General features: G+C 31.3%; 2 protein-coding genes across 3 annotated transcripts in view; one reads left to right on the forward strand and one right to left on the reverse strand.

The window, feature by feature from the left end:
- Window positions 1-13,808, forward strand: part of LOC129920300 (uncharacterized) — a 155,595-nt gene that overhangs the window by 78,663 nt on the left and 63,124 nt on the right. The window lies entirely within an intron of this gene.
- On the reverse strand, window positions 997-2,451 carry LOC129920298 (uncharacterized). 2 transcript variants are annotated; one of them, XM_056001644.1, is made up of 3 exons: window positions 2,277-2,451; window positions 2,018-2,204; window positions 997-1,951 (listed from the first exon to the last, which is right to left on the reverse strand). In XM_056001644.1, exons 1-3 carry the CDS (start codon window positions 2,306-2,308, stop codon window positions 1,250-1,252), a joined length of 921 nt encoding a protein of 306 aa, XP_055857619.1. In that variant the 5' UTR covers window positions 2,309-2,451; the 3' UTR covers window positions 997-1,249. The 2 variants fall into 2 exon arrangements, with proteins under 2 accessions (XP_055857619.1, XP_055857618.1); XM_056001643.1 differs by having other exon boundaries at window positions 2,018-2,451.

Raw genomic sequence — 13,808 nt, forward strand, 5'->3', positions numbered from 1 at the left:
AGAACTAAACTTGAAATATAGAAAAATGTACTGGTTACTTGGTAACAACTCTGATTTATCAACCCAAAACAAAATAATGCTGTATAATCAAGTACTAAAGCCTGTTTGGACCTATGGTATCCAATTATGGGGCTGTACAAAGAAAACAAATACCGAAATCATCCAAAAATTTCAAAACAAAGTCCTTCGTGGAATAGTTAATGCACCTTGGTACATAAGAAATAGCGATCTACATCGTGACTTACAAATAGAAACGGTTACAGAAGTTGTTAAAAAATACGCTGTATCGCATAATCAGAGACTGCAAAGTCATACCAATTCTGAAATGGTGTCCGTCTTGAATACAAGAAACCATGTTCGGAAATTAAGAAGAACCAAGCCTCATGAGCTTATGGTCTAAAAAAACATGGGAAAGTATTAAAAGTTTAAACTTCCCCCAAAGTGATTTTACAAAGTTAAGAAAGAAAAATCTGATGTCGATCTCTCAAGATTGGTCCTGATAAAGAGGTGGTTTTAGTGGTTAAGAGTCCCACACTACTTGGTGTAGAATACTGCCAAGTGTCTTTTGAAGATTTCCTCTCCTCAAAAAAAAAAAAAAAAAAAAAAAACAGCACAATTTTGTACACTTACAAACAAAGTATCACGTCTACTCACTCAGGGCCATTTTTTCACTCGGAGTTGAACATAACTTGAGAATTTTTGTATTAAAGTTATGTTCAACTGTTGAATCGAAACTTAAGCATTTATGTTCAACATAAATCCTTATGTGACAGTAAAGAATAAGAGTTTATCTTCAACATACATTATTTAAGCTTCGATTCAGCAAATGTCCCTGAGTAGCAATTTATTGAAATGAACTTTTTGATTTAAAGCTTCACGCAGATATGTATGTTTTTCCCAAAATAAAAAAAGATGTTGAACAGACTATAGCAAGGAATAAAAATATGCAATAAGCTCACTGTGGTTTATACTTACTTTTTTTATTTATTTAAGTTGATAAATCAATGTCTACTATTAAATTTTTAACAATTATTAAATGTTGACCACGAGTAACATTTAAGTTGTCCATACGTAGCTCATCCAATTTTGTCATTTGTGGAAGACTATTCCTACTCAATACATTTAGTAATACCTACATCTAGTAAAATATAAATCCGAAAAAGATCGACTTTTGATTGTTTCCATTCATCTTTTAATTGCAACCAGGTTTCATAAATTTTCTCTTAAGACAAATATATTAGATCTCAGATTAATGAGCTCTTTCAGATTGTTCGGTTGAAGATCGGTTATCGTAAGTTAAATCATATTTATGGGAAACGTTCTCTTTTAGCACAGTTAAGCCTTTTCGAGACTCATTACATTTACACATTTCAAAACATTTGCATTTCTCATTGGTTCGCAATTTATGATAAATTTTATTTCCCGTTTTCAGACATTTAAGTTGCCTAGGACTTATTAAATCTTTCTCAATCGTCCAGTTACACATACATGGCGGCATACCACTACAATCACGATGGTTCTTTTTTGGACCAATCGGAATAGTTTGTTTGTTTGTTGGATTAAACATATTGTTCTTTGTTTTAAAAAGATCACCAATTAGCTGCGTTTCAAAGGGAACTGTATGTTTAAGCCATCGTTCCATTGACTGCCAATGAGTTTCGTATAGAGAAATAGGTCGTATGAGGTGGTAGAATCTACAAACATCTGAAGGACGTATAATATCACACTTGAAACCAGTTTTTGTTCGCACAAATATGTGTAAGCTTTTAAGAGTACGGTCTGGCATTGAAATACTTCTATTGAAAACAGATTTTTCAACCCCATAGAGATTCCGAATAGCATGAGTAATTATTTGTAGATGATTGAAATCCTTAATATTCATTTTGACCAAATAAGATGCGTCCAAACGTATGAGAGTTTTTCCATTGACTTGGTTTTTCTTAAAAGTGTTCTTTAAGGAATTTGATATCAAAATATGTACATATAACGATAAATTTATTCAAATAATACACCAAACCTGATACTGTGGGAATCCTTGCTTTCTTATCCAATCTGCTACTTCAAGAACGCTCCAATAAAATGGATATGGTAACTCAATCTTATCCAGCACTGATGCACAAATTTCAACCAGTTTATCTGGAGATGTCCTCAAGCGTATCGAAACTTCGCTCGATTTGATTTTTTGAATTCCTTCTAGCTGGGAACTTAAACAAAACTTATATGAATCCAAAGGCTTTGACTTCTGTGTTTTCGTACTGCGGTCTGCTTTAACGTACTTTTCATCTGATTTTCCGTAAAGAAATGGCATATTGCAGCATTTATTTCGCTAACAGTTCGGTTGGTTGTTCTTGTAATGAATGCGCAAAAGAAAACGAAATTGTATTTAAAAATATCTTAAACAAAACAAAAATAGCTATAGCAAACATCAACATAAAGAAGTTTGTTTTGCTTGATTTAAGTGGCAAAGTTTCGATTATGTTCCAGGGAGTTGAAGGTACCTATCATCGGTAGTTAATCAAAGAAGTTGGTAGGGTATTGCATTGCGTGACGCTGGGTTGCTCATTCTGGGCTTCCAGTTACAACAATAGTATATTAAAGAATATATACGTATTCTTTAAAAACACACAAAGTAACCCATTAGTGGTAACGGAATGTTTTTTCATGTATGTAATATAGGTCGTGCCAAAAGGAAATTTGTATCTATGTTTTATGAATTCAAAAATCGGTGTTGCGAATGTTTGTATCAGTGAATGCTTGTGTAATACTTTTCTGGGTCAATAAAACTTACTTTCAGATATTTTTACTTATCACTTATTCCACATTTTTAGTCTTTGTGTTTTGACGAATTTCAAAGAATAGAGATAAGAATTACTTCAATGTATAATAGCTGCGTTCCTTTGGGAATATTATTTATCTACTGCTTATTACTTAAAGCAGCTTTTAACTACTTTTTCAATATAGCAAAAGTAGTTTAAAGTACTAAGCAGTATATAAATATTCCCAAAGGAACGCAGTTAATTTCAATTATAATAAAATGAAAATATTATTTTTGTATTTCCCACCTAAAAAATCTTTCACCTTAAATATTTGCATGATATCTATTTTATCATCAAAAATGCAACATTCATAACAAAATTCATAAATATCTCAGCTCAATATCCTTGTAGAAATGTAAATGAACCGAGAAGGGGTAATTTTGGATATGTTGCAGGGGGTGCTTAGAAAAGCTTAACTTGAAGTTTTCCACCAAGATTTCCTATGAGCTTTTTCCGCCATTTTGAAAAAAGGACACAATAGGCGTGTTTTTTTGGCATCGCTATCTGCAGCCAAATTCGATTTCCCAAAAAAACGTCTAGCTGTCAGATAATAAAACAACAACAATAAAACACATATTTTGTTCAAGATTATTTTACATTATAGATTATACTGACTGCAACTATTTCTCTCCTTCCAACCCTTCATCCGCAAGTGAATTTTCGATCATCGATGGTTTAGCCTCGTGCGGACTCAGCCAATTCAATGGAATATCAAATCGCTTCGATAAAATTCTGAACTTAGTTTTTTTCTCCAATACTATATACACTGACATGGTTGTAATTCCCGCTCATACTAAACTGTTGGAAGAAGACCGACACCACCCAGCGTTAGACATATCTCTAGCAGGTATTAATATTAATAATGTTTCTCTTAATTCAAATAACAAACTTAAATTTGATTACAAAAAATGCAATTTCGATCAACTAAAAAACTTATTATGTAATGTGGACTGGAATCAAACTTTTTTAAATTGTAATATTGACGAGATGTGTTTTAAATTCTATAGCATTTTATTTGATTGCTTTTATCAATTTCGGCATTCAAGAAAATTCAATAACTCAAAAAATTCATGATCTTGAGAACTGTTTCAGTCCGGGCCCTGATGGTGTTCCATCTTGTGTTTTGAAGAAGTGTGTGTCTGAATTAACCTTTCCTCTTTGTGTTCTTTTCAATGTATCTATTAAATTCTCAACATTTCCTATATTGTGGAAAAGTGCATTTATAACATCAGTTCACAAAAAAGGGTCTAAGAATGAAATTGCCAATTATCGTCCTATTGCAAAACTTTCTGTCATCCCAAAAATTTTCGAGTCCATTATATGTGAAGTCTTGTCTTTTAACTGTAGATCCATTATCTGTGACAATCAACATGGTTTCATTCAAAATAAATCAACAGTTACTAATTTGTTCCGCTTTACCACGTTTTGCCTCGATGCTTTTGAGGATAATAAACAAGTTGATGTTGTATTCACAAAACACTTATATTTAAACTAAGAGCTCTTGGCTTTAACGAATCGTTTTTATTATGGATTTCATCTTATTTAGGAAATAGATCTTATAGTGTGAATTTCAGAAATGAACTTTCTGATCAATTCTTTATTAACTCTGGTGTTCCCCAAGGCAGCCACCTCGGCAAATTGTTATTTATATTATATATTAATGACTTGCCTTCAATTTTGAAAAACTCATCTATACTTATCTATGCTGACGATGTAAAAATTTTTAAGAAAATAACATCAACAAAAGATTGTTTAGATCTTCAAAGTGATCTGTATTCATTTAGAGAATGGTGTAATGAAAACAGTCTTTTATTAAATTTAGACTAGAGATGAGCTAAGTCGTGATTTTTCAATCACAGGTATACCTGTGACTGTGATTTTGAATTCACAGTGATTGTAACCTGTGATTTTTAATCGTGATTTCAATTTTTTTTTATGAAAATCCAAAAAAAAAAAAAATTACGCGTAGCATTATTAACGTTTGTATTTTCCAATATACACATTTCTTTACTATTTTTCACGTAGGAAGTACTAAAGAAGCTCTAACAAGAGTGTATTTGAAACAATGGAGCTGATTTTACGAGGAAAACTCCTATTTTAAGCAAACAAATCCGCGATTTACCAAAGCCATCCGTGATTATACTGGGGAAAACATTATTTTGTCTAAGCGACTCTTGATTTTACGGGAGAAATTTATAATTTCACGGGAAAAGTAACGTTGAAAACCCTTATTTTAATCAGGGCAACCTGCGATTGCACAGCAAATATTCGCGGGCAAACCGTGATTCTTCTGGAGCCATATGTGATTGTAAGGGGTAAACAAAACATTAATTTTACCGAACGTGCGTGAATTCCGGTAAAAACAATTCACATTTACACAAGAACTGTTGAAAAGTTGTTTTGGGAAAAATCACAGCTTATAATTTCCAATGCACTTGTGTAAATTCCGATAAAAACAATTCACGTTTACACAGGAACTGTTGCAAAAGCTATTTATTTCCAAGGTCAAAAGTAATTTTCAATGCATTTTAATGAATTTAGCTTTAAATTTACGTTTCCATAAGAATTGGTGCAAAGTTATTTTGAACAAAATCACGGGTTTAAAAAAAATCCTTAACATTTGCGTGAATCCCGGTCAAAACAATTCACGTTTAAGCCTGGTACGCAGCTCGCGCTAAATTTTAGCTGCCATACAAATTATCGAAAAATTTTATCTGAGCTAAAATGGATCCCATACAAATTATCGATAACTTGTATGGGAATTTTATCTCAGCTAAAATTTAGCGCGAGCAGCGTACCAGGCTTAACAAAAGAATTATTGCAAAAGTTGTTTTGGGAAAAATCACAGGTTAAAAAAAATTGGAAAGCAAATGAGTGAGTTCCAGTCAAATCACGTTTAATAAAGAACTGTTAAAAAGTTGTTTTGGGAAAAATCACAGGTAAAAAAAAAAATCCAAGGCATTTGCGTGAATTCCGTCAGTACAATTCACGTTTACAAAAGAACTGTTGCAAAAGTTGTGAAAAATAACAGGTTAAAAAATTCAAAAGCATTTGCGTGAATTGCAGTCAAACCAATAAACGTTTAAACAAGAACTGTTAAAAAGTTGTTTTGGGAAAAATCACGGGTTAAAAAAATTCCAAAGCAATTGCGTGGCAATTCACGTTTAATAAAGAACTGTTGCAAAAGCTGTTTTGAAAAATAGCAGGTTATAATTTGAATTTCTAATGCACTTGTGTAACGTGAATTATTTTACGCGGAATTCACGAAAACGCATTGAAAATGACTTGACCTGTGATTTTGAAAAAAATAACTTTTTACCTGAACCCGCAAATGCACTTTAATTTACTTTTGACAAAAAATTTTGCCTCACTTCTAGTGTAAAGTTCAAACAAAGAGATCTTTTTATGATTGATCTATGTGAGAGAAATCACGCTATAACCTAAACAAACTTGTCGAAAATGACATCCAGAGAAAATGCTCTATTTGTGCTAAGTGCTAACTGTAAAGTAAAATGTGAATTTCCAATTCACGGTTAAGGTAATCACAGGTTATTTGAAGACTGTTCACAGGTAGTGATTGTGATTTGTCAATCACAGGTTAAAAATCACAGGTCGTGATTTTTTGCTCATCTCTAATTTAGACAAATGTAAAACAATGTGTTTTACACGCAAAAAGAACTGTATAACATATGACTATATGTTGGATACATCTCCACTGGAAAAATTATCCCTCTTGTCCGATCTCGGAATTATTCTTGACCAAAAACTGACTTTCATTGATCACTACAATTTTATCGTAAAAAAATCAAATAGAATTTTAGGATTTATTAAACGATTTGCTCGTGAGTTCCAGGATACTTACGTCATAAAATTACTTTATGTGTCTTTTGTGAGACCAGTTCTAGAATACGGCTGTGTAATATGGGCACCATACTACTCAGTTCACATAGACCGCCTTGAGAGCATCCAAAGAAGGTTCATGCGTTTTTGTCTACGCTTTCTCCCGTGGTCTCCAGGTTATACACTTCCCCCGTACGGAAATAGATTAAGGTTAATCAATCTTCCGTTACTAACGTGCCTTAGGCAATATTTACAGTTATGTTTTATTTTAAAATTAATAAATGGGTCAATAACATCTCCATCAGCTCTGGATCGTCTAAATTTCAGCTACAGTCAAGCTAATTTACGTAGACAAATTATCTTATGTCCAATATTTAGCAGAACAAATTATGGTTTAAATAGTCCCTTAAATCAACTGATTTCAGTCTTCAACAGATACTATTTTATAATTTCTTCATTTAATGTTAATTTTAAGAGTAAGAACTTCAAACAAAATTTCTTTAATGCACAATTTTAATGTACATATATGTAATATTGTATTAAATGTTTTTCTTTTTTTTTAGTATATAAATTTAATATTAAGATGTAATGTAACGTTAGTATTTAACGAATTAAATAAATAAAAACCTTTAGTTTTTACGCATAGTTAATTTATTTTTTGAAGAAATAAAACAATGGTTTTTCCTGATTTTCAATTTGTACATCCATCTGCATTTGTTCAATATTTGATTTTTTATTTTGGTTTTGCTTTCGGATAAGTTTTTGACATATTCTATTCACCCAGCTGCTTATCCGCAGCTGCGGATAAGCAGCTGGGTGTTGTATTTGTAAAACATGGAAGCTCCCACTGCAGATACGGATAGCTGTGCCAAAAAAACACGCCTAATAACTCGGCTATCCGAAGAGATACGAACATTTTAGAATATTCTATGCTATACAATCCATGCGCTCTACAAATCATGCCTAGACAATTTCTGCGTATCATGCATCGTTATCGAGATATCGATCGAAAAAGTCCAAAATTTAGGACATGACATTTGTTTTTTGACATTATAATGTCTATCTATATCTATATAAATATTTATTTTTTGATGATAATTATCTAACCAATTAGTGAGCAAACTTGTAGACCCTGTTGAGACCTATAATTTCGTTTTTAAGTTTTTCATTTTTGACAAAAATTACGACCTCTAGCCGGCGCATCATTCATGATTTTTTTATATATTTATATATTTTTATCAGTACCTAACACATATTTATATACGTATTTAATACAATATGGGAAGAAATTGGTAATAGTTTTTTTTTCTACCCATTTTTAATACATACAGTACCTATAAATTGTTAAAAATTTTATTTCAACAATTCCTAACAATGGCTTTTTTTGAGTCGTAATTTGCAAAATTGTAAACCCTAACTCATTCAACTTTTTTGGGATAAAAAATAATATACTAGGGGAAACCACGTTTTTTGGAAATTTTGTATGTTTGTCTTTTTTGTACAATAAGCGCCTTTATTGTTTAGAACATACTTTTTAAACATGGTTCAATTTTTGTTTTGAGAATATTATCAATCTTAAATTACCATTAAGCTTTTTCAGCGGAATAATGTATTATTTTGTATTATTATATTCTGCAACTTTTCTTTGGAAAAGCTTCAACCGACATTTTCTATGGAATTCATGTTTTTGACAAGCTCAAAACTAAAATTGAACCATGTTTAAAAAGTGTGTTCTAAAATCTAAATAATGAAGGCGCTTATTGTAGGTTCCACAAAGGATAACATACAAAATTTCCAAAAAACATGGTTTCCCCTTTTGTATATTATTTTTTATCCCAATGTGTACATTTTTATTAGTAATAAGATAAGTTAATAAGACAAAAAATGTAAGCTACTTCGATAAAAATCTCAAAAATTGAGTAAAAAATACCAAAAATATTTAGTTTTTCGTATGTGAGTGCAATCTTGTCACATTCTCTGCGCTCTACTCCCGAAGCGGTTAATTTTACAGAAAAATGTAGCAGGCAAATGTCGTAGATAATTTCACGACGAACAATTTTTATACGTCATCTGATGCCCTCCGATCAATAGAACGCGAGATATTTGCGAAAAACTTTTCGTGACCTTTTGACCCTTATTACTTTTAAAGCCTGCGCGATATCAATGTCGATTTTTCACATCTTCATAACAATGCCGTAATAAAGGTGTATACCAAAATTCAGCCTACTAAGAATTTTTCCGCAGATAAAACCTAAAATTATACATTGATGGACTAGGAGCAATTACTTCTTCAAATGGGTCTACAAAAAAACTAACTCTCTTGCTTGAATTTTGTTTGGATTTATAGTGGAGTAACTAAGCTCAAAAATTGGCTATATTAGGGAACCCGGCCGAACAGCTTAGATTTTGATGATCTTTTTTTTCAAACGTTGGCAATTAAAAATACTTTAAAGTCTATAGATTAAAAATTGCCGGTGTTCTTGTTTTGATTTTGTAAATTTAATTGAAGATTTTTGTGAACAAAAAAAAATTTTTCAATTATTTCATAAATTAATTGATGCCAAAAGATTGTCTAGGAAATTCAAGAAAAAAAAAAATATAAGGGATTAAGGGCCAATCTTCCATCGTTCAATCGATAGATGCAATTTTCTTATTAATTGACTTCAAACACAAAAAAAAATATTTGAACACAACGGCAACACCTACAATATTTAAATATACATTTTTAAAAAGCTAGAATTTTAGTCATATTTGTAAAATTAAAATTAAGTTAATTGAATTAAGGGCTTTTGAAAGAATGGTAACTGAACTCAGATTTGAAAAAAAAATTATTGAAAAAATTTTAACATGTCGTTTTTAAAACTTTTTCGTAATATAAAATGCATTTATTTTCAAATGTTCAAAAAAACCCATTGAAATTGAAGTAATTTTTAATTTTTTTTTTTTTTAAAGTATGTGACCTTTTCTGATTCGGAATTCAACTGATAATATTTATAGCCAAAAATTTTGTTTAAATAAATTCATATTTTATTAGAAAAAGTTTGGAAAAAAGTCATTAAAAATTTGTTTAATAACATTTTTTTTGCTTTAATTCTGAGTTTGAGGACCATTTTTTCAAAAACTTTTAATTAAATTTAGTGGATTTAAATTTAAGAAATAAGAATGAGCTTCTGGCTTTTTAAAAATGTATTTTATAATATTGTAGGTGTTGCCGTTGTTTTCAAAATATTTTTTTGCATTTACCGCTTAAACGATGGAAGATTGTCCCTTACTCCTTTATATTTTTTTTCCTTAAATTACCTATTATGCTATTATTTGTCTTTTAAAATTTAAGCAAAAAAAATGGTTTTGTTCAAAAAAAAATTAATTTTAATTTTAAAAAACAATACGGCAACATCGGCAATTTTTATTCTATAGACTTTAAAGTATTTTTAATTACCTACGTTTGAAAAAAAAAAAAATCGTCAAAATCAGATCCGGGTTCCCTAATAATTTGCTTTAGTTACTCTACTATTAATTGAATATGATATCAATAGCAATCACAATCGGGTGTTAAAAATATGGCTTTATTGCAGTATGCAACAGTTACAGTCAGTTGGTAACAATCATTGTATAGCAAAGTTGAACATTCCAACGGGCTTAACACATGGTTTTTTACTATTATTCTTAAAAAAAAAAACACAGCCAAACCCCAAATTCAAAAGGTAGTTTCATCATCCACCACCACCATCGAAAACAAAAATAACTATAAACCCAAACATGAATTTCAAATATTTTCTTACCCCATGCTGGTAGCGAAATTCATTTCGTAACATTCGCCTTATTGACAGACACTCAATACAATTCTTCAGGACTTCGCGTGCTCAATCATCTTAGAAAAGCAAATAAAATTAACATTGGCGCGGTCGTGCATATTAAATTTAATATTATCTCCAACCTCCTTCGTCGCAGCCTCCCTTCCTCACCTGGAGTGTAGATAGAGCTTCGTTATCCATAATTTGCAAATTCGTATATCTGCATGAGACCGTAATGTGTTGTAATTGCATGTTAAGAGTGTAACCCCATGAAAATCGATATTAGCGCGTACACAAACCATCCTTAAACTTAAACGCATATAAATTACTTTTGAAAGTAGACCCCATCTGGGGCTAGCCATCGTCACAGTTACAGCTGAGAACAGATCGGTAATGTTGCCGTTTGGGTCTTATAACATAGATCTAAATAAAGAGTAGTATACTACATTTTTAAAGCAAATTATGTATATCGATTTTGATGTTTTTTTTTAATGTGCTTCGATTGCCGCTGCCACCGTTTTGCTATTTTGTATTCCCTCTACATTGTCTTTTTGTTTCATGAGATCGAAATGAAAATAAAAAGCGACAAATCTATTGTTATCATTAATATTAGGAGCTCATAGATACTTCGTATCGTCAAGACTGAGGTTTCTAAACTAAGGGAAAATGACAGAGTGTGCATACTTAGCATACATTCTCAAAACTTGGTGTGAGCAGATTTCTCAAATTTTTATATCCTTTAAAGATGCAAGAGATTTCTTGAAAGCAAAGAATAAAAAAATAAAAATTTCTAAGATGTCAGAACTGGTTCTACCTCAAAAATAAAAAAATGTCCTTACGTCATTTTGAGAGTGGTTAAGCAGTATAGAAATACGTACGGTATTTAAAAAAAAAATTAATTTGGATAATTTGTGGTACCTATTGAGTTATGCTGCGTGAGTGTCCATAATATATTTGTATGAAAATATTTGTAATTACACTCTAGTTCATCAAAAAAAACCTACACTACCAGGAGGGCAACACTGTTGAAGCTATGGTTCACCCCCTCCGCAAGCTTTCTTAATGTCTGTCATCACAGTGTCGTCATATTTTATATATCGCCTTTGTTTGTCCATGCGTCGTGTCGGTCGTTCGTTCCATTCAAATGAAAGATGCATGTTGCAGATACATTTAATTAGTAATATTCTGTCCGACTAAATGGATTTTTATCGCGATGGAACACACCACAGCAATAACAACAAAAAATGGAAATGAAGACGACCTGCATATCGGTATCGAGCTTATAGATTGGAAACTAATCGAAGAGTCATCGAATATTTTTCGGATACTGTGCGCGCTTAGCTTAGCGCAGAGCAGCAGCGCTCACGCAGCTCTGAAACGGATGGTGATTTTAGTGATATGGTACCATAATGGTTTCTTTAGAGAGGGCTACACTTTGAGTAACTTGACCACACGTACTTCTCCCATGCTACCCAGCAGGACATCGTTCCGTTCTGGACAATCAATAAATTTTAACACATGATCATTACCGCTGTGGTAAGACTTCAGTTTGGTGTGGTGGTTGTTCTTGCTGGCCTAAATGCCTGCTTTCAGAAACACGCTATCTTGTTAGTTGCGTTGCTTTGAAGCAAGGAACGGGCAAGACGCAAGAGTGTTGGTGTTTGGTAGAGGCTCATGCAAATCAATGTGCTGTTTTTGTTTGTTTTTATTTAAGTTCACATGATGGAGGGTTAATTATGTAGGTGTTTATGTTTTAAAACAAATAACCATAAAACTGCTGCGTTTGTTGGTTATTGAAAATTACTATGGTAGTAGGTATGTTGAATAATTATTTTATTTTCTATTGTTATAAATCGAGTCCAATCCAAAAAGATATTTTGTACTAGCATTTAAAAAAGTTTAAAAATTTTGCTCGGCTGAAAACAAACGGAAACTAAATTTATAATCCAGTCAAATAAGGGTTTAACCTCAGAATGAATGCTAATAGAAATTTTTTTTGCTAAATATCTTCGTTTTACCATTTCATAACATACCTCAAAAGTCTAGAAAAATGGAGATTTTCAAAATTAGCAATAAAAATCTAAAATCAAGTCATCTGACATCTCTGATATACCTGTTTTTTATCTGTCAACCCATATTATTATATAAATAACAGTTACAAACTTAGACCGTGTGTGAATTGCGTTAAATAGTTAAATCCGTTTTAAATTTTTGACACTATTGAGGTGAATAAAAAAATTTCAGCTGTTAAAATTTTTTTGGGCCCTGGGACCTGGTTAAATTTGAGTTAAATTTTTTTGCAGATGGTTTTGTTTTTTTTTTTATTAAAAAGGAGTATCATGACACAAAAAGGGCAGAAAAAATTTTAAACAACAATCCATACAGCTGAAATTTTTTTATTAACCTCAATAGTGTCAAAAATTTAACACGGATTTAACTATTTAACGCAATTCACACACGGCCTTAATACCAAAACCCTGAAGGTTTTCATATCCATTATCATTAAGAATAAGAACAATGCAATGAAAAAACATTCTTATCTATGAAGAAATGGTATTTTTTGAGAAAAGGGGAAATTTCGGGATATGCACTAAAAAACATCCTGGTACAATCTTGGAATTAGTGCTAATAGACTATTTTTTTTGTTTCTATCCTTGTTTGGGTATTCTATAACTTATATCAAAAATCTAAAAAAATCTCATGTCCTCAAGTCCTAATTTTCCAGGTTAAACTAATTTAGATGCAGATTTAAAAAAAAATAATATCTAAGAAAACTTTAGATTTTTATATGAATACCAACATAAGCGACATGATTTAAAGGTTTTTTTTAACACTTATTCTAACAAAACTCACAAACAAGTCAACCTGACCATCCCTGAAAAGTAATGCACCATATTCACGTTGATCTGACACAAATATCTGAACCTGAAAAATCTCTACTTTATCTTCAAACCAGGAAAATTAGGACATGCGGACATGAGATTAGCCTATTAGCACTATTTCCAAGATTGTACCAGGATGTTTTTTAGTGCATATCCCGAAATTTCCCCCTTTAAATTGCCGTCCTTGATTTTATATAAGAGCCCGTTTTTTTTCAAATTTTATTTGCGAATATTGATTGATAGAGGTTTTGCAAAATGATTTACCAGATCCAATCCAGGATATTCTATTAATGCAAGATGCAACTAGATGCATGATATGATAAAAATAAAATGGGCATACAAAATCAAGGAGGGCAATTTAAATATTTATTGTGTTTATTTATTTATTTATTTAATATCAATTAGAGTTTACAATGTCAAATAGACTAACGAATTTTTTAAATTATAGGTACATTGAATCATTATAAAATTAAAGC

The sequence above is a fragment of the Episyrphus balteatus genome, chromosome 4 (assembly GCF_945859705.1).
Source record: "Episyrphus balteatus chromosome 4, idEpiBalt1.1, whole genome shotgun sequence".
Classification (NCBI taxonomy): domain Eukaryota; kingdom Metazoa; phylum Arthropoda; class Insecta; order Diptera; family Syrphidae; genus Episyrphus; species Episyrphus balteatus.